The sequence below is a fragment of the Podarcis melisellensis genome, assembly GCF_964234715.1.
Source record: "Podarcis melisellensis genome assembly, chromosome: 2".
NCBI lineage: Eukaryota > Metazoa > Chordata > Lepidosauria > Squamata > Lacertidae > Podarcis > Podarcis melisellensis.
Window position 1 is genome coordinate 2,057,017 of NC_138529.1, and position 25,625 is coordinate 2,082,641.

The window sequence follows — 25,625 nt, forward strand, 5'->3', positions numbered from 1 at the left end:
CCCAAGAATGGTAGATTTGAGACTGGACGATAGTTGGCCATATTGGCCAGGTCTAAAGATGTTTTTTAAGAAGCTGTTTAATGACCGCGTCTTTCAGCGGGTCTGGGAAGTCTCCCTCGCAGAGGGAAGCATTCACCACCCCGCAGAGCCCATTGCCCAGCCCTCCCCAGCTCGCTTTTATTAGCCAGGATGGGCAAGGATCAAGGAGACAGATGGTTGGTTTCACTTGTCCAAGCAAGCCTGTCCACATCCTCGGGGGTGACAGATTGGAATTGATCCCATGTAACATGACTAGAAGGGACACTGGTGGCGCTGTGGGTTAAACCACAGAGCCTAGGACTTGCCGATCAGAAGGTTGGCGGTTCGAATCCCCGCAGCGGGGTGAGCTCCCGTTGCTCGGTCCCTGCTCCTGCCAACCTAGCAGTTTGAAAGCACGTTAAAGTACAAGTAGATAAATAGGTACCGCTCTGGCGGGAAGGTAAATGGCATTTCCGTGCGCTGCTCTGGTTCGCCAGAAGCGGCTTAGTCATGCTGGCCACATGACCCAGAAGCTGTACGCCGGCTCCCTCGGCCAGTAAAGCGAGATGAGCGCCGCAACCCCAGAGTCGGCCACGAGTGGACCTTACCGTCAGGGTTCCTTTTACCTTTAACATGACTAGTCAGGACTCTAGCACTCTTCCGCCCCGGCCCTGCTCCCACGGTGGAGTCTACCTCCTTCTGAATCCGAGCGACTTGATATCTGCAAAAAACTTTGCAAAAGCATTGCAGGAAATCTTGGGGTCCCTGCCAGGCCCCGGTGATGAAGGTGGTTCCGATAGATTGCGAACCACCTGAAAGAGTCTCCTGCTGCTGTTTTCTGCAGATGCAATGGAGGCGGCGAAGAACGTCTTCTTCGCCGTCGCCATTGCCATTTGGTAGATTGGACATTGAGCTCTAGCCCGTGCCCAGTCTGATTCGGAATGAGTTTTCCACCACCGGCGCTCTAGCCGTCTCAACGATTGTTTCATCACCCTCAGCTCCAGGGAAACCATGTCCAGGCTCCATGCAGCCGGAGAGGGCGCTTCGGAGCCAGACAGTCAATAGCCCTGGTTAACTCCGCTTTCCAGCGGGAATCAGCTGAAAGGCCATCAACTTGGGATAAAACATCCCCTACCACTCTCTGGAAGCCAATTGGATCCATTAAGTGGCGGGGCCGACCATCCGAATCGGTCCCACCTCCCTGCAGAGGGGAAGGGTCGTGGATAAGTTCAGAACTTGTTTTGTACACTTTAGCAATTTTACTCGGTGTTAGATACCAACGATATATTGTTTTCATATTACAGTGGTGCCCCGCAAGACGAACGCCTCGCAAGACGAAAAACCCGCTAGACGAAAGGGTTTTCCGTTTTGGAGGCGCTTCGCAAAACGAATTCCCCTATGGGGTTGCTTCGCAAGACGGAAAAAATCTTGCATCCCCCCGCGAGTTTTTTCCGCTTTTTCCGCCCTTTTCTTAAGCCGCTAAGCCGCTTATCAGCTGTTCCGCTGATAAGCCGCTTAACAGCTGATCGCTGGAAGCCGCTTGACAGCTGTAGCGCTAATCCGCTAAGCTGTCAGTGGGCTTGCTTCGCAAGACGAAAAAAACGCTATACGAAGAGCCTCACGGAACGGATTAATTTCGTCTTGCGAGGCACCACTGTACTTTCTTTCAATGAACAGCATGTAGTAAATTTTATTTCCTCTTTCTGTAACTTTTCCCAGGATGAAAGTTGGATATTATATCCAAAGTCTCTAGCCGAATGTATCATCACTGGCTTAACTTCTTCGTCTTTTTTATTCCATTCTAAAATTAATTTGTACATTTTTGATAAAACTTTCACATTATTTTCCAACAGATCTATTTCAAACCTTGATCTCGTATCGAAACCATTTTTTGGCAACCTTAAAAACATCATTTAATTGATGATACTGCATCCAGTCTGTTAACAATTCTCTAATATCCTCTTTTTTTTCCATTTTAATTGGTCTCCTGCCTCTTTTAACAAGTCTTTATAGGTGGCCCACTCGCTTCTCATATTTACTTTTTAAACTGAGATTGCTTCCAATGGAGAAATCCACCATGGTGTTCTTTGTTCTAATATATTCTTGTAGATTGACTTTCTTATCAAATGGTTAAATAATTTCTAAACTGCAATCAATAAAACAGCGGCAAGCCACAGTGCATAAAATAATAAAATACAAATTGAGAAGCAGAGACTGGAGGGAGGAGCAAGGCAGGTGGAAGAAGGCCTTGCCTGATGAAGTCTCTCCTCTCACATTCATTTTTGCAGCAGATATTCTACCCTAAAATGATAATTTCATCCTTCCCCATACTTCAAAATCCTTCTTAATTTATTTCCATGTAGGTATGTAATAGTCTTTGAATACATTTATATTTTTGGCAGTTAACCATACCCTAAATATTCAATTTTCTTCCCCACACGTATTTCTGTGATCCGTTGTAATTTTTCTTTTAATAGTACATTCATATTTTTCACCGACATTTTAGTTTTTACCTTTAGTTTTGAGTTTAAAACGAGCCACTTGGTTTTATACTTTTATACTTTCCTCTGCTCTTATAATGTTCACCAGAACTTCAAGGAACCAGTATAAACAATAATGGTGACAGGGGACATCCCTGTCCTGTTCCTTTTGTAACATCATACTTTTCAACTGGGTCGCGGGTGGCGCTGTGGGTAAAACCTCAGTGCCTAGGACTTGCCGATCGCACGGTCGGCGGTTTGAATCCCCGCGGCGGGGTGAGCTCCCCTCTTTTGGTCCCAGCTCCTGCCCATCTAGCAGTTCAAAAGCACCCCTAAGTGCAAGTAGATAAATAGGTACCACTTTATAGCGGGAAGGTAAACAGCGTTTCCGTGTGCTGGACTGGTGCTGGCTCGCCAGAGCAGCTTCGTCATGCTGGCCACGTGACCCGGAAGTGTCTCCGGACAGCGCTGGCCCCCGGCCTCTTAAGTGAGATGGGCGCACAACCCTAGAGTCGGACACGACTCGCCCGTACGGGCAGAGGTACCTTTACCTTACTTTTCAGCTACAATTCCCAACACTGGTTGCGTTGTGGTCTAAACCTCTGAGCCTCTTGGGCTTGCTGATCAGAATTTCAGCAGTTTGAATCCCCACGATGGGGTGAACTCCTGTTTCTCTGTCCCAGCTCCTTCCAATCTAGCCATTCGAAAGCACACCAGTGCAAGTAGATAAATAGGTACCACTGCGGCAGGAAGGTAAAAGGCATTTCTGTGGACAAACAGGGAGATGAGCGCCGCAACCCCAGAGTCGCCTTTGACTGGGCTTAACCGTCCAGGGGTCCTTTACCTTTACCTTTTACCTACAATTCCCAGCACCATTAACTACAATTCCCAGGGTTCTTTGGGGGAAGTCACCTGCTTTAACTGTATTGTGTGTTTGCATTCTAGATTTGACCTGAGAGCATCTTTCTGTTCTTCTTTTTTTAATGCTGAAAGTATCTTTGAACGTATGCCCATGCACTTTGAGGAGCAGGAACACATGTTAGTGTTTCTAGTTGCTTTTGCATGTGCAGCCTGATCCTATATGCTTTCTTACTCCCAAGCAAGTAGGCATAGGAATATATTCCAGTAAAATCTTAGTTGGCAGCTCCTTTAGCTGTGGTCATATTCTGAACTGAGCCAGGACAACACTGAGTCATTGGATGGAGCCAGAATGCTTGAGCTGCTGATATATATGGAAATTAGCTCATTAAACTATCTTCTTCCCAGTGTTAATAGCAGCAGCTGAGGTTTATAAGGAAGACTCTGCCAAAGCTGCTGCTGCTGCTGCTGCTGCTCAGTAGCACTAAGGATGAGGAATCAGAAGGGATGCTTCCCTGTCTCTCATCCTCCTTGATTTTAATAGAGTTGCATGGCCAAAATATTTCATCTTGCATCTGAGGGTAGATTATAAGGTCCTTGGGATCAGAGGGTGTGTTGCTGTCCAGGTGCAAAGTAAGTGGGGTTGGGCGCTCAGGCCTGCAGAGGCCTTGACTTGTTCTACACGAGCAAATTAAGGATTGCCATTCAAATACTTAGATCAGGCATCCTCAGCCTTGGCCCCCCAGATGTTTTGAGACTACAATTCCCATCATCCCTGACCACTGGTCCTGCCAGCTAGGGATCATGGGAGTTGTAGGCCAAAAACATCTGGAGGGCCGAGGTTGAGGAAGCCTGACTTAAATATTAGCATTGTCACTTAAGCTCAACCACTGAGCTCCCTCTCTCCTTCCAGTTTCTCTTGAGTGAAACCTTTAAGCACTGTTTGCCAGTGCTGCTGTTTTTGTTGACATTTGTTGCCGTTTCCCTAACACTAGTTGAACCTTATCTTCCTTGGTCCCTGAAGAGAACTGGACATTTCAGCCGGGGCTTAACTTCAGTTGACTGAATCAGCTGGATCATCCTGTGTCTGCTTCTTGAATATTTCAGTTAATCAATAGATATGATTTTCCTCTCTAGTAGCACAAATGTTCCATCGTAAGAGCCCTCTGCTGCTCTGTTGCTACATGGAAGAGAAAAATCTGGATTGGAAAACAAGCCTAACAAATGGCATATCATTCTTGTTTTGGCACCGGTGCTCTCGTACAGTTCATTACAGCACCGCAGCATGTTAATTAATGATATGTAAATATATTGCAATGATTGCATTTGCATATTGAGTGAGGCCTCAGTACCTTAGGTTGTGATGTGTTTTAATTAAGGGCTAATTAGAAATGATGGGAATTTCACTTGGCTCAGTCTAATTATTTTCCATTTTGATGAATATGTAGAGAGTGTTATGATTAGCTATCAGAACAAACCATGGCATGTTAGTGGCTGCCCAGGTTCTCAGGGGTTTATGGGGCTGAGAATTGTCCATTAAAAGCATTCATAAAAATTAGGGCTGCCAACCAATGGAAAGGTTTCTTTTAGTCAATTTATTGTTGTACTATTACTCATTTAATTGATTAATTAACTGATAAATATTAAAGTAATTCGGTTCAAGTGATTTTTTTGAGGCTATTTAATGAAGATAACAGTTCTCTCAGCTAATTAACAGAGACAAATCCATTCTTTCCTTGGAAAATAAAGTGCTTTGTCTGAGTGAAGAGAAGCTCTTTTACATGGGAACTTAAGTCACCATGCAATTAAAAGCCCACACTATAACCTGTGACTAATTTTTGAATCCTGTTAAATCTTTTGGATTTAATAAAAATTATTTATGACTAATAGAGTTTCTGAGAGCTTCCTTCAGGTCTGGTGAGATGAATTTAGCATTTAGGATGCAGGTGTGTACACACTGGGTGCTTTGCTGCAACGGGTGGCATTGCAAATGCTCACAGCCATTCGACTCCTACAACCTGCCAGTTGATGTTCTGGGCAGAGCTATTCCTGAGTTCCAGGTGATCTGCATTATCTGAGATCGTGTCATTGCTCAGCCGTTGTGCTCTGCTCTGCCTGGGCTAGGAAAGATGGATTGTGGAAAAGGCGGAAAGTGTGTTGAGGCCCTGCCTCTCTTGCAGCCTGATTCCACCTACCTTAGAGAGCACAGAGAGTAAGGGTGGGAAGTGGGGGGGGGGGGGCTGCAGGAGAGGCATAGGGACTAAATGAGAAATATGAAGCAGCAAGCTTGGCCTGCACACACAGAAAAAAAGCAACCAATGTGGGATGACTCTTTTTCAAACCTCTGTTCTTTTTTTAGTAACATTTTATTAATTTTCCAAAAATAACAAACATAAAAAAACAGTAACAATACAAAAACAAAACAAATTAACTTCCCTCTAATCCCTTTCTTGGTTCAATTATTTATCAAAATACTGCATGTCCATTATTAAGTTTCTAACATATTTAAATCATCTATTATCCATTTATGATAATATTACAAGTATTCTTAAAATCCTGCTAACATTAACCTGTGTACATTGCTTCTGTATATATGCAATAAACATCTTCCATTTTCCCTTAAATTCATTATCGTCTCTTCGTCTTAATTTCATCATCATTTTTGCCATTTCAGCATATTCCATTACTTTAACATGCCAATCTCCTTTAGATGGGACACAATCTACTTTCCAATGTTGGGCTAGTAAAATTTGTGTGGCCGTTGTTGTATACGTAAACAGATTCTTTTGTGCTCTTGGTAGATTCACTCCTATTATAACTATTAAAAAAGCTTCTGGCTTTTTAAATAAAGGTTATCCTAAACATTTTCTTCATTTCATTATAAATCATTTCCCAATATTTCTTTATAATATAGCAATTAGAAAATGTCCCCTCTGCTACTTTACATTTCTAACACTTGCTTTCCTTAGTTTTATACGGTTTTTTGCTAATTTAACTTGAGTTAGATACCATCTATACATCATTTTCATGTAATTTTCTTTAACCGCCACACATGCTGTAAATTTTATATCATTCTTCCGTAATTTTCCCCATTCCATCATCTGAATATTATGTCCCACACCTTGTGCCCATTTAATCATGACTGACTTAACCTCTTCATCCTTCGTTTCCCATTCCAACAACAGATTGCACAATTTAGAAATTAATTTCATTTCATTTTCTATTATTTCTCTCTGAAAAGTTGAGATTTCATACGCAAATCCTATCTTTTTATCATTGTTAAACATTTCATTTAACTGAAAATATTGCAACCAATCTGTTACATTCTCTCAGATTTCATTAAAGTATTTCCATTTTAATTGGTTCTCTGTTTCCATTAACAACTCTCTGTTGGGTCACATTAGACCAGGCATAGGCAAACTCAGCCCTCCAGATGTTTTGGGACTATAATTCCCATCATCCCTGACCACTGGTCCTGTTAGCTAGGGATGATGGGAGTTGTAGTCCCAAAACATCTGGAGGGCTGAGTTTGCCTATACCTGCCTTAAACTACTGAAGATAAATTGGAACGAGGGAGAATCTTGTATACTACTTGGAGGAAAGGGGCAATGAAAATGTAACCCCTTCCCCCTCCTCAGCTCCATAAGACTCACCTGACCATAAGACGCACCTAGTTTTTAGAGGGGGAATGCAAGAAAAAAAATTCTTTAAAGGGAGTGCTGAGCAGAGCCTGCAGGCATCCCAGCCTCTGCTCCGTGCTGCCTTTCACGAGCTGCTTAGAGCGTGTGCTTAGAGTGCACGCTTAGAGCGCTTGCAGGCTTTTCCCCAAGGAGGGAGAAGGGCAGCCCGTCAGTGACGGTTGCCCTTCTCCCTCCTTGGGGAAAAGCTCCCAAGAGCAGCACACATGCGCCGCTCTTTAAAGGGAGCGTGGTTCTTGGGGGCTTTTCCGGGAGGTGGGGGAAGGGACTGAGGGGCTAAGCCAGAAGCTAGAGCTGCGCAACGATCCTTCTTGCTGTTCTGGCTTCTGCGATAGCTGCGCAGCCTGCATTCGCTCCATAAGACGTACACACATCTCCCCTTACTTTTTAGGAGGAAAAAAGTGCATCTTATAGAGCGAAAAATACGGTATTTTCCAGGCTCATTTTTTTAAAGGCTCCAGTGTCTACTGGGCATATGGGTTTTTCCACCCATGGAAGAAGCTGTCAGTTTGTAGTACATAGCAGTCAACGGCTGCTACAGCTTTCTTCTGGCCAAGGAAATGGCACAAAACTGCTCTACACCACTTCCATTTTAAAAAGTGAACCTCTGGGACACTTGGCTTTAGAGAGGACTTCAGAGATCGAGAAGGAAGCTTAGGAAGGAGTTCCAAATGACAATGTAAAATAGTCAAGAATTTGTTGCACATGCTGAAGTTTGCATTAAGCTATGCTCTCCCTTGGCCTTTGAAAGTGTTCGATGTGTGCTTCTGTATGGAAAATGCAAATAGCTTGGGATGCTATTGACCATATGTGTCTTCCTGCTTTTTTGTTGTTTTTCTGGAGATGTGCCATCTCTTCTCTAGCCTCAGCTCGCTCCTTTGAGTTCAATTGCATATGAAGCATAAATAAATTATTCAATCTTTGTTAGCCTTTTGTTTGGGTGCTATGCATTCTGAGGTCATGGTTGTTACTGTATGTGCAAAGAGATCATGGGGCAAATAAACTCCTACTTTGTTTTCTCTGCTTCTGAAATAATCCTCTGCTCCCTATTTATATTTATCCAGTGTTAAGTATACGCGGTATTCAGGAAGAAGATCCCCCTGATGCTCAGCTAATGAGACTTGATAACATGTTGCTGGCAGAGGGTGTCTCCGGGCCGGAGAAGCGGGGAAGAGGAGGACCTGCGGCCATAGCAGCAACTTCAGGTGGCTGTCCAAATGACAATAGCATTGAGCACTCTGACTACAGGGCCAAGCTGTCACAGATCCGACAGATATACCACTCTGAGCTAGAGAAATATGAACAGGTGATCTTTCTGCATGGAAGAGTTTTTATCCTCTCAGTTAAAAACAATTGTTTTTCCTTTGCGATCACAGAGCAGGGAGTATACATCCAACTTTTGACTAGTCTATTTTGTTAGTCTATTCTCCATAGACTATGGAGAATAGACTGATATGTAGTTGTAAATATTGGTACAAGGAACCATGTAGGGGATGGAGGGAAGTCTGGAGATTCAGAGAATCTCAGAGTATGGTTATTTAAATAATTTTGTTATAAATTTGTACTTGTAAAAACAAAAAAAATTAGATGGGCGGGGGGGAGAAGAAGTAAAAGTGTTTGAGGGAATAAATTCATTTAGGCTGCAGTCTTGTGTCCTTTTGTGAGCTTTTATGTAGCCTCAGGATTATGACCTTTTCTAATTCCTGGTTGCATTAAATGTGGCTGAGTCCATAGCGTTGGGTGGGCATTCCTCTTTGCCACAGACCAGTGGTTTGCAGAGATCGCTGCCTTTCTTCTCCAGAAGCCAACACCAGCTTATGTGTTTCATAGGGGAATATTGTACAGAGGTCTTCAAAATTCTTCCTTTTTCTCACTGACTTTCAACAGAGCACAGTCTGCTTTTTGCAGAGATTGGTACAGCTGATTGGCCTTTATGTGTAGATATGGGCAAATAAAAATAATTACAAAACAAATTGGGTCAAGCCATAATGTATGCAGCAATATTAGTGTAAAAAAGTACCGTATTTTTCGTCCCATAGGACGCTCCGTCCCATAGGACGCACCTACTTTTTTGGGGGGGAAATAAAGGAAAAAAATTTTCCCTTTATTTTCCCCCAAAAAACCAGGTCGGGGAACAGTGGGATGGCGGTGCTGTGCCTCCCCGCTGTCCCCCGAGCTTGCCGACACCAGCACGGGGCGTCCTCCGAAGGGCACCCCGTGCTCCGCGCTGCCGGCTGCCGCCCGCCGCCCACAAGCCATGCGCGCCCGGGGGAGATCCCCTGGGTGCACAAGGCTTGCCGAGAGCAGCGCGTAGCACGGGGCGGCCTCCGAAGGGCACCCCGTGCTCCGCGCTGCCGGCTGCCGCCCGCAAGCCATGCGCGCCCGGGGGGAAATCCCCCGGGTGCGCAAGGCTTGCCGACAGCAGCGCGGAGCAAGGGGCGGCCTCTGAAGGGCACCCCGTGCTCCGCGCTGCCGGCTGCCGCCCGCAAGCCATGCGCGCCCGGGGGGAAATCCCCCGGGTGCGCAAGGCTTGCCGGCAGCAGCACGGAGCACGGGGCGGCCTCCGAAGGGCACCCCGTGCTCCACGCTGCCGGCTGCCGCCCGCAAGCCATGCACGCCCGGGGGGAGATCCCCCGGGTGCGCAAGGCTTGCCGACACCAGCGCGGAGCACGGGGCGGCCTCTGAAGGGCGCCCCGTGCTCCACGCTGCTGGCTGCCGCCCGCAAGCCTTGCGCTCCCGGGGGGAGATCCCCCGGGTGCGCAAGGCTTGGCGACAGCAGCGCGGAGCAAGGGGCGGCCTCCGAAGGGCACCCCGTGCTCCGCGCTGCCGGCTGCCGCCCGCAAGCCATGCGCGCCCGGGGGGAAATCCCCCAGGTGCGCAAGGCTTGCCGACAGCAGCGCGGAGCACGGGGCGGCCTCCGAAGGGCACCCCGTGCTCCGCGCTGCCGGCTGCCGCCCGCAAGCCATGCGCGCCCGGGGGGAGATCCCCCGGGTGCGCAAGGCTTGCCGACACCAGCGTGGAGCACGGGGCAGCCTCCGAAGGGCACCCCGTGCTCCACGCTGCCGGCTGCCGCCCGCAAGCCTTGCGCTCCCGGGGGGAGATCCCCTGGGTGCGCAAGGCTTGCCGACAGCAGCGCGGAGCAAGGGGCGGCCTCCGAAGGGCACCCCGTGCTCCGCGCTGCCGGCTGCCGCCCGCAAGCCATGCGCGCCCGGGGGGAAATCCCCCGGGTGCGCAAGGCTTGCCGACACCAGCGCGGAGCACGGGGCGGCCTCCGAAGGGCGCCCTGTGCTCCACGCTGCTGGCTGCCGCCTGCAAGCCTTGCGCTCCCGGGGGGAGATCCCCCGGGTGCGCAAGGCTTGCCAACACCAGCGCTTCTGGGTGCCGGCAAGGTCTCCGCTAGCCGCCTCTCCCAAGGCTAGCGGAGCGCTGCGCTAATCCCGAAGCTTGGGGCGTGCAGAGCTTAGCGCGCCCCAAGCTTCTGGGTGCCGGCAAGGTCTCCGCTAGCCGTGGGAGAGCCGTGCGGCTCTCCCAGGGCTAGCGGAGTGCTACGCTAATCCCAAAGCTTGGGGCGAGCGGAGCTCAGCGCCCCCAAGCTTCTGGGTGCCAGCAAGGTCTCCGCTAGCCGTGGGAGAGCCGTGCGGCTCTCCCAGGGCTAGCGGAGTGCTACGCTAATCCCAAAGCTTGGGGCGAGCGGAGCTCAGCGCGCCCCAAGCTTCTGGGTGCCGGCAAGGTCTCCGCTAGCCTTGGGAGAGCTGGGTCTCCCACGGCTAGTGGATAGCTTCCTGAAGCCTGGAGAGCAAGAGGGGTCGGTGCGCACCGGCCCCCCTCGCTCTCCAGGCTTCAGGGAAAGCCTGCATTCGCCCAATAGGACGCACACACATTTCCCCTTCATTTTTGGAGGGGAAAAAGTGTGTCTTATAGGGCGAAAAATACGGTATTTAAATACCTGCCTATTAATAATAAAATGTAATGGCCCTCTGCAGTTTTTTTAAAAAATCAGACCTGTGTAACATAGACTACAGAATATGCTGTTTCTACATATTAAATCTCACAAAGACACCTAAAGTATATTTTAAAATATTATAATCTTGTATTAATATTTAGACTGCATGTGATGCCAAGTTATCTGCCCCTTGTCTAGTCTGTTGTATAATTATCACTCCCATTTATTTATAAGTTTTGAATTAAAGGTGACCGTTGCTTGAGTACAATATGCCTCTCTGCTTCTTATTTCCAGGCTTGCAGTGAGTTCACCACCCATGTGATGAATCTGCTCCGAGAACAGAGCCGGACGAGGCCAATTTCACCCAAAGAAATTGAGCGCATGGTGAATATAATTCATGGAAAGTTCAGCACCATTCAGATGCAGCTGAAACAGAGCACTTGTGAGGCTGTGATGATCCTGCGCTCACGGTTTCTGGATGCAAGGTAATACATGATCAAGCCTCAAGGGAGACCCTTCTTGTGTCCAGGGTTTTGGTGGCATAGAAGGCTGTACAAAGTGTGACACTGGGCACAATGGGGAACGACAATATTGAACCTGATACAATGCGTAGACAATAAACACTGGCAGCTATTAGCATCTATGGTTTAGGTAAAGGTAAAAAGGTAAAGGATTCCTGGACTGTAGAGTCAAAGGTTATGGGGCTGTGGCGCCTATCTCGCTTCAGGCCGAGGGAGCTGGCGTTTGTCCACCCACAGTTTTCCAGGTCATGTGGTCAACATCGCTAAACCACTTCTGGCGCAATGGGACACTGTGACAGAAACCAGAGTGCATGGAAACACTGTTTACCTTCCTGCCACAGCGGTACCTATTTATCTACTTGCATTGGCATGCTTTCGAACTGCTAGGTTGGCAGGTGCTGGGACATCTATGGTTTAACAATATCCTGTTTGGGGTGCAATCTAGCAAATTCACCCATGAACTGTGGTGTTTGCTATTTTTAATTATGCAAGTTGCATTTATATACCTTGCATTGGAAACATCAAGGTTTAGGCCCAGTTTTATGATTTCCTGGGATCTGCCTCCTGTATGGAGAGCCACCTTTAGCCAGATGCTTCTGCAGTAGGAAGAGGCATCCTCTTTCTCCAGACTGACCCATCTAACCCAGCATTATCTATTAGCAGATTTCCACGGTCTTCGTTGGGGCCATTTCTCAGCACCAGTTAACTGATTGTTTTCACTGCCATCCTGGGAGTTTTATTCAAGGGTAGAATCGAAATAAATAAACTGGAATTGTGAGGGCCAGAGCCTAGGAACCTCTGTATGTAAAGGATGTATTCGGCCACTGAGATATGGTTCCTTGTTCTTTGTGTATTCCTGCTCTGAAATGTATTATCTGTTATCTGAAAGTTTTCTGTCTTGAATTTCAGGAAAGTGTGCTTTAGATTTGGGGGGTAATCAAGGATTTAATCTGTCATATCACTTTGTAAGTATTTTTAATTGTATTTAGAGCAGTCTACTTAATCTTGGCTGCCCTTTCAGTCCAGATACAGATATATATATACACACACACCTCATGCCATACTTACTCCGTCTTCCCATTTGGATAAAATCTTTCCACTGTGTGCTTTCCTGCAGCCCTCCTTGGCTCTTCCTTAAGCCCTTGGGCCAGCACACAGTGTGCTCTGACATCAACTGTATGAATAATTTCAATGTGTTCCCAGGCGTAAGCGGCGGAACTTCAGCAAGCAGGCAACAGAAGTCTTGAATGAGTACTTTTATTCTCACCTGAGTAACCCTTACCCCAGTGAAGAAGCCAAAGAAGAACTAGCAAAGAAAGGAGGCATCACAGTCTCGCAGGTGGGTGGTCCATCTCCAGTGAATGTGGTTGTCTGTTTTTCAAACATTTGTGTAGGCAGATGCTTGTTTCTGACCGTTGCATCCTGTAGACTTTAAACAAAGGTTTTCAAAGTTTTGCAGAATTTCATGTAAGTTTTCTTCTTTTTGAAAACATTTAATCATTGTATAAAAGACTAAAACAACAGTTAAAAATTGTAAGAAACCATGGTCTAGATTCAAGTAACCCAGTGCACTACCAGAAGCCAGTGCAAGGGCTTCCTCTTGCCGCCCCACCCCCACTCAGGGGTGGGGGGTGGGGTTGGGAGAACCTTGAACATGGTGCCAGGGAGGAAAGGGGAGATTGTTCCATCAGGCAAGCATGCTGACACAATGTTGAGTTCCACCCTACATGGAATGTACCTATGAAGTGTAAATTCTATTTGTAAAGCAATATATTTAATTACCTAATATAGGTAATTAGTTTGATTTTTGTTTTCATTTAAAGAAATATCTGATGTAAACACCGGAAGCTTGATTTTGTAAGTCTTTTCTCTTGGTGTTAGGCTTTAAGTCTTGATTAAACCATATTGATTTAAATCAATTCACTGTTGACAGAAGAAATCCTTAAAATCTCTTAGTGAGCAAAATAAAACTTTGGATTCCCTCTCAGTTGTTCTTACAGTATTACCAAATCCAGTTCTTTCAAGCCTTTTCTGTTTTCTTTTTTTACTTTAATCAAAAAGCAAACCTGACCAGGATGTTTTTATAGAGTCAGTCTTTGCCACTCAACCTTCTGTCCTTTGGAAATTTTCTGCTGGTCTGGCTGGCTATCCTGTAGTTTCACCATTTTGCAAAGCTTGGTAGCAGCATGCAGACTGAGTCAATCTCTGCTTGACATCCATCAGGTTTCAGGGTTGAAATTTTCTGCCACAAAAATTAAGCTGTATTTGGTTAAGAACAACTTTAGGAGCCTATACAGATTGAAATAAAATCTGTTGGCTTACAGAGTGACTTATGCCAATCATTTGTCATTTCGGTTAGTAGGAAAGTTTTTCTTAAAAGATTTTATTAAGACTTTTCATAATACTTTACAATAAAAGAACAAACTAATCTAAACAAAAACAAAGAATCAAAAGAGAAAGAGAGGAAAATAAAAAGCTGGCCACTCAGCTTTTAGCATCCAATTCCACAAAGGAATTGTATAAAACAGTGTTTCTCTACCTTGGGTCTCCAGCTGTTTTTGGACTACAACTCCCATCATCCCTAGCTAGCAGGACCAGTGCTCAGGGATGATGGGAATTGTAGTCCAAAAACAGCTGTAGATCCAAGGCTGGGAAACACTGGTATAAAGCACTATTCGTGCTGGTCCCAAAGTATTTGCAATTCTGCAGATGGACCAGTGTCAGCAGCTGGTGTGTGCAGCCAGAGACTGGAATTATAGCTTTATTTTGCACACTCTGGGAACAATCTTTGTCTCCTCTCTTCTGTTGATAGCTGCCTATACACTAATTTGTTCACACATTAACTTAGTTATTGTTGCAGGTCTCAAACTGGTTTGGTAACAAGAGAATCCGGTACAAGAAAAACATGGGGAAGTTCCAGGAGGAGGCTAACATTTATGCAGCCAAGACAGCGGTGGATGCAACCAATGTGGTGGCCCAGGGCAACCAGACAAGTTCTCCACCCACCCCAAATTCTGGTAAGTGCAGAAACCCTGCCTCTAGAACAGGATTTCCCTGGACACCTGCTGGGGAAACCTGTGTGCAGTTGGAAGAGCCTCTTCTGTGCTGTTCTGAAGTAAAAAAAGCTACAGAAATGTGAATAGACCTCATTGGCCTTGTTTGGAAAGTTGCTTAGAACTGCAGTGCATGTCTAAATCCTTTGGTTCCCCCCCCCCACAAGTTTTGCCTTTTCCTGCCTTCCAAGAGCCATTCTGGTTGCTATATATAAGTGCAACTTCCTGAATAGCAGTAAACTTCTGAGTGAACCAAGATGGACTGGAGCATTTCCAGTTCCCAATATGTTTTGATCCAGTTGTTCTTCAGGTTGTGTTACAAATAGAAAGTGCTAGAGAAAATACTTAACAAGCATTTCTGTTTCTTCTTTGACAAGCTTGATTGCCATCTAGACACAATAAGGCTTGTCAAAGGGCAAGTCAATGCATTTTTAGAGTTATTTTTGCTCACTGAGGAACAACTTGTTTGAAGCATCTTGGGAACTGGAATAGCTTCCAGTTTGTACACCCATCTTTGTACACCCACTGGGTTGTTTGAGTTGTTGTCTGCACATTGCTCTGTAGTATTGCATTTAATTTCACTTCAGTTTTGTCCCTCATCATCCCAGTACTAATTTTCATGTCTTTCCCATGCCTGCCCCTGAACTGTAGCCAGTCTACCTTGCTGGATGAGACAGCCACATTTCTAGGTGGGCCTTCAAAGAAATATATGGGAAAGCAATTATTTCTTCAGAACCACCATAAACATATAAGTGTCAGTTCATCAAGTCCAAGACCGTGTCACATTTTCTATCTAATAGTAAAGTTCATAAATTGTTAGTAGCACAAGCATATATATGAATCATGTTGTGGGTGTGTGGTATTTGTTAGGAGAACAGTGCGGGGGGAACTCTCCCTCCCTTCATTCTGTGGTTCCAATCTGAAATGGAAAGGATGCTTGGGCTGCCTGCTATATCTCTGTCCAAACAAGGTTAGTTTATGGGGAGAGGGTTCTCTACCACAGTTTGTGTAGGGAGATCTTTGTTTTTGCCAGTCAGGGTTTTGCGTGTTTGGTGGACTGTTTCCATCTGTATGTGTGCAGTCACCCTTTTCTATCCCTGGGGATCTCACCTTTAACTACTATGATTGTGAGTACAGAAGGGTGCTTTGAGCAATGGCTACCAGGGAGATAAGCTGGGACATATTCCATGGTGTGTGCTTGGTTCATGGGAGGTAGTGGCCAGGCCTGTAGAGCCTCACCACTACAAGAGATTGTATCCTAGAACACACACATGCAGCTGTGCATTGGAAGGAGAGATGTTATGGGCAGGCATCACAAATCCCTGAAAAACTTCCAAGGAACCTCAGGATTCCCATGGGCGCCATTTGGAACCACTGCTTCAGAGTTAACAAGGGGATGGGGATGGACAAGGAAATGGGACTGTGAAACTTTTCACTAAGTCCCCAAAGTGGAGCACTACAGAAAGTTAATCATGGGATCAGGTGCAAAACACAGCAGCTCCTTGTGCTAATGTCTTGATAAAATTGCGCAAAAATGAGCAGGTGCAGACATACCATTAGGTAACTTCTTTTCCTCTTCAGGTTCCTCTGGGTCATTTAAAATGACAAATTCTGGAGATTCCTTTATAAACCTGCAATCACTCACTTCCTACCAGAACTCGCCAGTGGGAGCCAATGTGCAGTCACAGGTGGGTGTGCAGAGAAAACCGTGTGAGAAATCCCCTGCAGTCTTCAGCAGGCAGACACTTACATCTAAGTGCTCAAAGCACCACATTTATGAATTACTGGATTTTAAGATCTTCTGGGAATTTTGCAATAAGATGGTCACCTGTAGAAGTGACTTAATAGGAGAAAGATAATTTCATAACAAATTTTTTTTTGCTCCTTGGGCCAAGTCTCTTTTTTCCAGTCTTTGCAAGGAAAAATTAGCTTCTTCTGTTCTAAGATGGGGTTGGCAACATGAGCTCTGATAGTGGGGCAGAAGGGGTTGGGTTGGGATTGGCCCATAGTATATGTAGGAATGTCATGCATGAGAGGGTAGGGCTAGTCACACACACATTTGTACAGGAGGACTTGCATGTAAGGCTTAGAAAGACTTGAGCATAACTTTTTTTTGTGCAGCAGAGTTGAAAAATACTTGAATATAGCATATTCCTGCTTTGGGACTGTTGTATCTGAACAGAGGTGAAGCCAAACAGCTGCTAAGAAATGATGGTACTCTAACATCACCGGTAGCATTTGTGGCAGGAGAGTAACAGCACTTCCAGATAGTTCATTACTATAATTATACACACCCTGGGTTTAGAGCTCCTAATAAATTAGATTCGAGATTAAAAGGCAGCACTCATGTAATGCAAGTGTGAGGTACTTTGTGAGGCTGTGTCATACATTTCTAGAGCAGGGGCACTGGAGGACTTGAGTCCCAGGCCCAGAGTTTCATCCATCATCATTTTTTTTATCTGCCTAGTCTGAAAGCAGTCTCCATGCTCTGAGCATAGCACACAATTGTGTCACAGTGCTGGAGAGATGACATATGCTGCAGAAGGTGGACACAAAGTTAGAAACAGAGATTTAACTTGCAGCCATTGCCCCAGCTGGATATGGTAACATTTCAAGCATTCCATTGGAGGCCACATAAATGGCGTTGGGATGGTGGTGCTATAGGTGGCGACCGAAGTATCTGCATAACTGTTTGAGCTATTTTATCTCTTTTGCCAAATTGGTTGTATTGTTACAGATGGACTCCTTACACCATGTCATACATCAGGCAGGAAGATATGACAGCATTGTGGGGAACCCTCTATATTCAACGCAGCGTATTGATGTAAGGAACTTCTGATTTTGAAAGTGAATATCTTAAGCTTCAGAAGTCTGACTGGGCAACGAAGGGTAATGTGCCCAGCTCTGCAGGTGTATTTAAAATAATACTGTACTTTGCTGAGACCTTAGCCATGGTGTTGCTAACACCCTGCCACAATGCAGCACTGCTCCAAAGAGAAGGGGAAACAGGTAGCCTACTTCCAGTCCTTGTCCAGCCCTTGTCATCCAGGGGATTGGGGGGGGGGAACCTGCCCCTTTTTTATTTTATCCCTTTTCTGTGTCATTCATGGTACAGTGAAGACCAGGATCCCAAGTGGTTAGGGGATGGTCAGAGAGAGAAGATGGCTTACCTACCAAGTCAGATTGGCCCAGTGGATTAGAAGACTCACGTCCCCTCCCATTGGAAGAGAGAGCTGTCAGTTGGAGGAAGAGACTGCAAGCGACAGTGAACTCCACCCTTGGCCATGGATTGTTTCTGCTTGTGGGAACGGAAATGTGGGAGTGGCTGTCACTACACATAATGTTCCAACCTTTGCTCTGAATTCTGTTTGATAATACAGTCATAAGCAGTAAAATTTTATCCATTTAGGTAAGTTAGCTGGAGAAGTTGAGCAAGAGCAAAGGAATCCCATTTGGGGAACAGGAAAAGCCGTGAAACAAATGCAGCGGAAGCAGCATTCACACAGTACTTTGCCTTCTGTGCTCCAGAAAGTGAACTGCAGTGTCAAGACTTCTGTTCTGAGGTTAAGTCTTATGGAACAAAGTATGTGTCTTGTACATGGCACAGTGATCTCCCACTGTGCTGTGGGAAATCAGAATCAGAATGGTTTAGGATGCAAGTAACACCTTGTGGACTTAACAACAAAATGCATTTATTCCCTCTTCAGGCTAATGGCAGCTGGCAGGATGCTACTACCCCTTCATCAATCACTTCACCTGCCGGAGATCCCGGAAGCATTAATTCAGATGCGTCTAATTAAATTTTTTAGGACCTGTTGAGGAGAGGAAAGAGGTCGTTAGTGTAACTTGTCAATGTTGCTCTTTTTTTGCCAATACTTTTGATTCTACAACTTGACACACACAGCTAATTACCTCAGACAAAAGAAAAAGAAAAAAAGAAAACCAATAGAAGATTGTGATTATATATGGACACCTCTCTACCTCTCGGCATGATGTGCTTGAGTCTTCTGGCTTCTGCCCTTTGGATTTTAAAGGAACTGGCTTCATTTACCAAACCAAATTCCTTTTTTAAAAAGAAATATCACTTTTATGCTTACAAGTCTGAAAGTGTTTCTCCAATGAACTTTTGAATTTGTCTCCATTTTTCCAATTTAAAAAAATAGCAACTGATTTTAATTTCTATGTGTTTTTATTATAAAAATTCTGTTCTAGATGCTAGTTACTAACAAATAGCCCCTCTTGTATTGTAATTGTATGCGTTCTCTGTATTGTAATTTTGTATAGGAAGGCTTTTTCTTTGAACTCATTAACCAGAACAGGCCATTGCTTTACCAAAATGATTGTTGGACTTTGCTCTCGAATAGAAATTTCATCTTCTGTGTCACTCTCATGTAGTTCTAATTTAATGTCTTAGAGTAAACACAGACTTCCTTGTGAATAGATTTTTGTGCATTTAGAAAAATGTTAATAGCAAAGTCCACCACTTTCAGTTGAAATTTTATCAAAGAATAAACTTCCAAAGTCCTTTTTTTCCTTTCTGCCTCTTTCGAAGCCTTCCTTCATGTTTGTCAGCTAACAGCTTCCTGGCAGGTGGATGAAGAAAAGAAGGAAATATTTTGCCCTATAAACAATATAGTCACCTATGAAGGTGCTTGGACAGATGAAGGTACTGTTGTTCCTGTGTTATGACATATGGGCGAAAACAGAAGCAACATTTGGTAGAGCAGCAGAGTGTTTGCTTCAAACCTCTCTTTCTTTTGGAAACTGAGCTCTGGGGAAATGATTCTGAAGGCTTGTAGCAAAAGCTCACCGGATGGTGCTGTTTAGCTGGCACCCAGAAGCCTCCCCTATATCTGTAGCAGAATCCTGCATGTAACTTTATAAAGAGATGTTTTGTGAATGATAAACATCTCTGCGATGATTAAAAAAATTAACAGCCAGTCTGCCTAAAACTAGTAATCATGGCTTTCTAGTTAGGCCAAAATGGGAAAACGTGGTTAATTAGGTAACTTCTGGTTTAATCATGAGTCATACAAAGGCTCTCACTCAGTTTGCAGGTAAAATGCTTGTTCATATCTCTACTTACTAAGCTGAGATATGACTGCAGACTACTGTATATATGACACCCATTTTTACCCTATGACCAGTCAGTCTTAAAAGAAGCATATGCTACCAGGGAGAGACTAAATTGTTATGTCTTCATGTGATGTTTTATTGTTAATGTTCATTGCGTTTCTTAAAACACCTTATGCTAAGGCAGCTTGCAGAAAATAATGCAAAATTTAAAATGCAGAAACAAGGAACAACGTAATAGTAAAAAAAGCATCCATCCCATAAATGCCTATATCTCGGCACAGCAGCCAGCCAACAGTGCCAAACAGAAGAATAACACATAAAAGCCAACAGATACTGTCATGTTCCGTCAAATGCCTGGGACCAGAGAAAGGTCTTGTATCTGCACCCAAAAGTTGTTAACGCTCGTGCCAGACAGCCTCACCATGGCAAGCGTTCCATAGAGTGCACCACCAAAAGAGCTCTTCTCCCTTGTCACCTCCCTGTGAGCATCTCTTAGGACACTCAGAGGCTCTTTCTTGGCTGACCACTGCAAGGCTACATGTAGGATCATATCTGGAGAGGTGCTCCAGCAAACACGGAGGGCCTGAGCCATGCAAGGTTCTCCCAAGTTAAAATCAGCACATTGAATTGGGCTTGGAAACATGTGCAGAGCTAGTGCAGCCGGACCAGAGCCAGGGTAACATGATCATACTATTTGGCCCCTGCATTCTGCACTAGCTGTGGTTTCTGAACTCTTCAGAGGCAGCTCCAGACATGGTGCATTGTAGAAGTTACTAGAGAGTAATCACTGAAATCCAGTTATCCTTAAGAGACTAACTGGACCACCAGCTGAAGCGTGTGGGATGCATTCTACATTGTGAAGCTGCCTGTATCTTCGTTGACAATGTTGGATTAGGAGAACTCCCAAGCCATGAACATCTTTCTTTCAAGGTAGTGCAACCCCATCAGGAAGTGGCTGATGTTAAAGTATGTCTCTTGCCCCACCCCTGAAGTTGTTGTTGTTGTTTAGTCATTTAGTCGTGTCCGACTCTTTGTGACCCCATGGACCAGAGCACGCCAGGCACTTCTGTCTTCCACTGCCTCCCGCAGTTTGGTCAGACTCATGTTTGTAGCTTCGAGAACACTGTCCAACCATCTCGTCCTCTGTCGTCCCCTTCTCCTTGTGCAACATCAGGGTCTTTTCCCCTTCTCCTTTCCCAACATCAGGGTCTTTTCCAGGGAGTCTTCTCTTCTCATGAGGTGGCCAAAATATTGGAGCCTCAGCTTCACGATCTGTCCTTCCAGTGAGCACTCGGGGCTGATTTCCTTAAGAATGGAGAGGTTTGATCTTCTTGCGGTCCATGGGACTCTCAAGAGTCTCCTCCAGCACCGTAATTCAAAAGCATCAATTCTTCGGCGATCAGCCTTCAGTCCAGCTTTCACTTCCATACAGCACTACTGGAAAGACCATGGCTTTAACTATACGGACCTTTGTTGGTAAGGTGATGTCTCTGCTTTTTAAGATGCTGTCTAGGTTTGCCATCGCCTTTCTCCCAAGAAGCAGGCGTCTTTTTACTTTGTGACTGCTGTCACCATCTGCAGTGATCATGGAACCCAAGAAAGTAAAATCTCCCACTGCCTCCATTTCTTCCCCTTCTATTTTCCAGGAGGTGATGGGACCAGTGGCCATGATCTTCATTTTTTTGATTTTGAGCTTCAGACCATATTTTGCGCTCTCCTCTTTCACCTTCATTAAAAGGTTCTTTAATTCCTCCTCACTTTCTACCATCAAGGTTGTGTCATCTGCATATCTGAGGTTGTTGATATTTCTTCCAGCGATCTTAATTCCGGCTTGGGATTCATCCAGCCCAGCCTTTCGCATGATGAATTCTGCATATAAGTTAAATAAGCAGGGAGACAATATACAGCCTTGCCGTACTCCTTTCTCAATTTTGAACCAATCAGTTGTTCCATATCCAGTTCTAACTGTAGCTTCTTGTCCCACATACAGAGTTCTCAGGAGAGAGATGAGGTGATCAGGCACTCCCATTTCTTTAAGAACTTGTGATAGTTTGCTGTGGTTTACACAGTCAAAGGCTTTTGCATAGTCAATGAAGCAGAAGTAAATGTCTTTCTGGAATTCTCTAGCTTTCTCCATAATCCAGCGTATGTTTGCAATTTGGTCTCTGGTTCCTCTGCCCCTTCGAAATCCAGCTTGCACTTCTGGGAGTTCTCGGTCCACATACTGCTTAAGCCAGCCTTGTAGAATTTTAAGCATAACCTTGCTAGCGTGTGAAATGAGTGCAATTGTGCGGTGGTTGGACCATTCTTTGGCACTGCCCTTCTTTGGGATTGGGATGTAGACTGATCTTCTCCAATCCTCTGGCCACTGCTGAGTTTTCCAAATTTGCTGGCATATTGAGTGTAGCATCTTAACAGCATCATCTTTTAAAATGTTAAATAGTTCAGCTGGAATATCATCACTTCCACTGGCCTTGTTATTTGCAGTGCTTTCTAAGGCCCATTTGACTTCACTCTCCAGGATGTCTGGCTCAAGGTCAGCAACCACACTACCTGGGGTATACGAGACATCCATTTCTTTCTGGTATAGTTCCTCTGTGTATTCTTGCCACCTCTTGTTGATGTCTTCTGCTTCTGTTAGGTCCTTTCCACTTTTGTCTTTTATTATGGAAATCTTTGTTCGAAATGTTCCTTTCATATCTCCAATTTTCTTGAACAGATCTCTGATTTTTCCCATTCTATTGTTTCCTCTATTTCTTTGCATTCCTCGTTTAAGAAGGCCTTCTTGTCTCTCCTTGCTATTTTTTGGAAATCTGCATTCAATTTCCTGTATCTTTCACCATCTCCCTCGCATTTTGCTTGCCTTCTCTCCCCCGCTATTTGTAAGGCATCGTTGGACAGCCACTTTGCTTTCTTGCATTTCCTTTTCATTGGGATGGTTTTAGTTGCTGCCTGCTGTATAATGTTACGAGCCTCCATCCATAGTTCTTCAGGCACTCTGTCCACCAAATCTAAATCCTTAAACCTGTTCCTCACTTCCACTGCGTATTCATAAGGGATTTGACTTAGATTGTATCTTACCGGCCCAGTGGTTTTTCCTATTTTCTTCAATTTAAGCTTGAATTTTGCTATAAGAAGCTGATGATCTGAGCCACAGTCAGCTCCAGGTCTTGTTTTTGCTGACTGTATAGAGCTTCTCCATCTTTGACTGCAGAGAATATAATCAATCTGATTTCGATTCTGCCCATCTGGTGATGTCCATGTGTAGAGTCGTCTCTTGTATTGTTGGAAAAGAGTGTTTGTGATGACCAGCTTTGTTCTCTTGGCAGAACTCTATTAGCCTTTGCCCTGCTTCATTTTGGACTCCAAGGCCAAACTTGCCAGTTGTTCCTTTTATCTCTTGACTCCCTACTTTAGCATTCCAATCCCCTATAATGAGAAGAACATCCTTCTTTGGTGTCATTTCTATCAGGTGTTGTAAGTCTTCATAGAATTGGTCAATTTCAGTTTCTTCAGCACCAGTGGTTGGTGCATAAACTTGGATTACTGTGATGTTAAAAGGTCTGCCTTGGATTCGTATCGAGATCATTCTATCATTTTTGAGATTGCATCCCAGTACAGCTTTTGCCACTCTTTTGTTGACTATGAGGGCCACTCCATTTCTTTTACGGGTTTCTTGCCCACAGTAGTAGATGTGATGGTCATCCGAACTGAATTCGCCCATTCCTGTCCATTTTAGTTCACTGATGCCCAGGATGTCAATATTTATTCTTGCCATCTCATTTTTGACCACATCCAACTTACCAAGGTTCATGGTTCTTACATTCCAGGTTCCTATGCAATATTTTTCTTTACAGCATTGGACTTTCCTTTCGCTTCCAGGCATATCCGCATCTGGGCGTCCTTTCGGCTTTGGCCCAGCTGCTTCATCAGCTCTGAATCTACTTGTATTTGTCCTCCGCTCTTCCTCAGTAGCATGTTGGACGCCTTCCGACCTGAGGGGCTCATCTTCCAGCGTCATAACTTTTCTATGCCTGTTGTCTTTGTGCATGGAGTTTTCTTGGCAGGGATACTGGAGTGGCTTGCCGGTTCCTGCTCCAGGTGGATCACGTTTGGTCAAAACTCTCCACTATGTCCTGTCCATCTTGGGTGGCCCTGCACGGCATAGCTCATAGCTTCTCTGAGTTATTCAAGCCCCTTCGCCACGGCAAGGCAGTGATCCATGAAGGGGCACCCCTGAAGTAGCTCCCTGCAAATGGGAGGGTGCTGAGTCTCAGCAAATGTATAGTCTTCAGCCTCAGAAGTTGAACTACCTGGACCAGTTGTCAATCACAGAGGTGCTTAAGGTGGAGGAGAGGCAAGATGGAATTCAGGTCACAGAATCATAGAATTGCAGAGTTGCAAGGGACCCAGGGGTCATCTCAGCTTTCCTCTAAGGGGCACAAAAAAGATACAAGTTTGATTGGGCTTGTACTTCAATTGCAACAAAATGTTTTCTTTCAGGGATTGGCTTTTTGTTTGCGTGCTCAATTAGAATCTTGGTCTCTTAAAATTTTCTTGAAAACTGGGTGTGGCAGAAAGCCTGTGTTTTCATCTTGTTAAAACATATTTGTTCTACAGGACTCTCTGATATTGTGCATCTTGATCTCCTCTACAGCCAGTGTGGTGTAGTGGTTAAGAGCGGTAGACTCCTAATCTGGGGAGCTGGGTTCGCGTCTCCGCTCCTCCACCTGCAGCTGCTGGGTGACCTTGGGCCAGTCCCACTTCTTTGAAGTCTCTCAGCCCCACTCACCTCACAGAGTGTTTGTTGTGGGGGAGGAAGGGAAAAGAGAATGTTAGCCGCTTTAAGACTCTTTAGGGTAGTGATAAAGTGGGATATCAAATCCAAACTACTCCTCCTCCTCCTCCTCCTCCTCCTCTTCTTCTTCTTCTTATTATTATGTGATAGTTGTCATACAGGTCATGGTTACGTTTTAGGATTACATGGACTTAGATCTTTCAAGGCTAAGACCAGCAGAGATTCCTTCATCCATAGAATGTGTTGCAACTACACAGCCTCCAACAGGCCCCATGGACCAGATATATAGACTAGATGCATCTAGTCACTGATGCCAATCTATAGCTACTGGGACATGGAGATATGAAAATGTTTTTTTGCTGCATAAGCTTCTAATGAGAAGCTAATGAGAAAAATGAAAATTGGATGAAGGAAATCTTAATTGTTTTCTGACCCTGAGTCCTATAAGTTTAAACTCTTAGGGTAGCTGTTTCTTTCTTTGAGTCATATTTAGTTTCTTATTATAAAGAGCTCTTTTAATACATCCTTCAAAATACAGAATGCACTGATGATTGATTAAAAAGTTCCCCAAAAGCAGCTGTGAATACAGCTCATATTGCAGTTGTGAAATTATTTTAAAATCAAGCATGAGAGTAAGCTGTGTGATCTGATATACTTGGAAACTGCCACCTTAATTTCAAGGAGGGGTTCTTAGCTAGCTGAAAGTGGATTTTCAATTGTGTAAAAGCCAGGATGTATTATTTAACACTGTGTTTGGCATTGTTTATAGAGACAGACAAGCAATATTTTAGAACTGAAAGTTTCCCAATATTATAATTGCATTTATCCCTTTATACCCAGAAACCACCCGACACAACAGGACAACTTCAAAGCTATCCAAATCAACAAAATATATTGGTGACATGTTTCTAGATGAAATTTATGTAGAAAGTCCAGAGTCTATGTTCTGATACCAGAACATAGCCTGGAGATTTCCAGACCATCCAAATTCACTAGCCATGCAAAACTAGATTGGATTGAAGCACTAAATGATATAACTCTCACATAAACCATGTTCCAGGAAATTTATATTATTTACAGAAAAATGGCCCAGAAAGCTAACTTCCAAGCTATCAAAATGAACCCAATTGAAATCACATTGGACCAGATGGGAGTGATGTAGTAAGCCACAAAATCTACA

General features: G+C 44.7%; 1 protein-coding gene and 1 long non-coding RNA gene across 5 annotated transcripts in view; one reads left to right on the forward strand and one right to left on the reverse strand.

Moving 5' to 3' along the window:
* The window catches only part of PBX4 (PBX homeobox 4), a 42,472-nt gene extending 23,367 nt beyond the window's left edge, over nt 1–19,105 (forward strand). The window contains exons 3-10 of one of the 4 annotated variants that reach the window (XR_014165002.1): nt 8,119–8,360; nt 11,292–11,482; nt 12,722–12,857; nt 14,379–14,535; nt 16,153–16,259; nt 17,309–17,395; nt 17,981–18,154; nt 18,279–19,105. Coding sequence is in view for 2 of the 4 variants with exons in the window: in XM_081898164.1 (XP_081754290.1) it covers nt 8,119–8,360; nt 11,292–11,482; nt 12,722–12,857; nt 14,379–14,535; nt 16,153–16,259; nt 17,309–17,395; nt 18,279–18,371 (1,013 nt within the window). In the remaining 2 variants the exon portion in view is untranslated. The remainder of the gene's footprint in view (nt 1–8,118; nt 8,361–11,291; nt 11,483–12,721; nt 12,858–14,378; nt 14,536–16,152; nt 16,260–17,308; nt 17,396–17,980; nt 18,155–18,278) is intronic. The other 3 variants (XR_014165001.1, XM_081898164.1, XM_081898165.1) reach the window with 3 other exon arrangements.
* On the reverse strand, nt 18,239–24,396 carry LOC309362605. Its single transcript, XR_014165032.1, has 2 exons — nt 23,961–24,396; nt 18,239–19,437 (listed from the first exon to the last, which is right to left on the reverse strand). It is a non-coding gene; the product is annotated as an uncharacterized lncRNA (long non-coding RNA).
* Between the last annotated feature and the right edge of the window lie 1,229 nt (nt 24,397–25,625).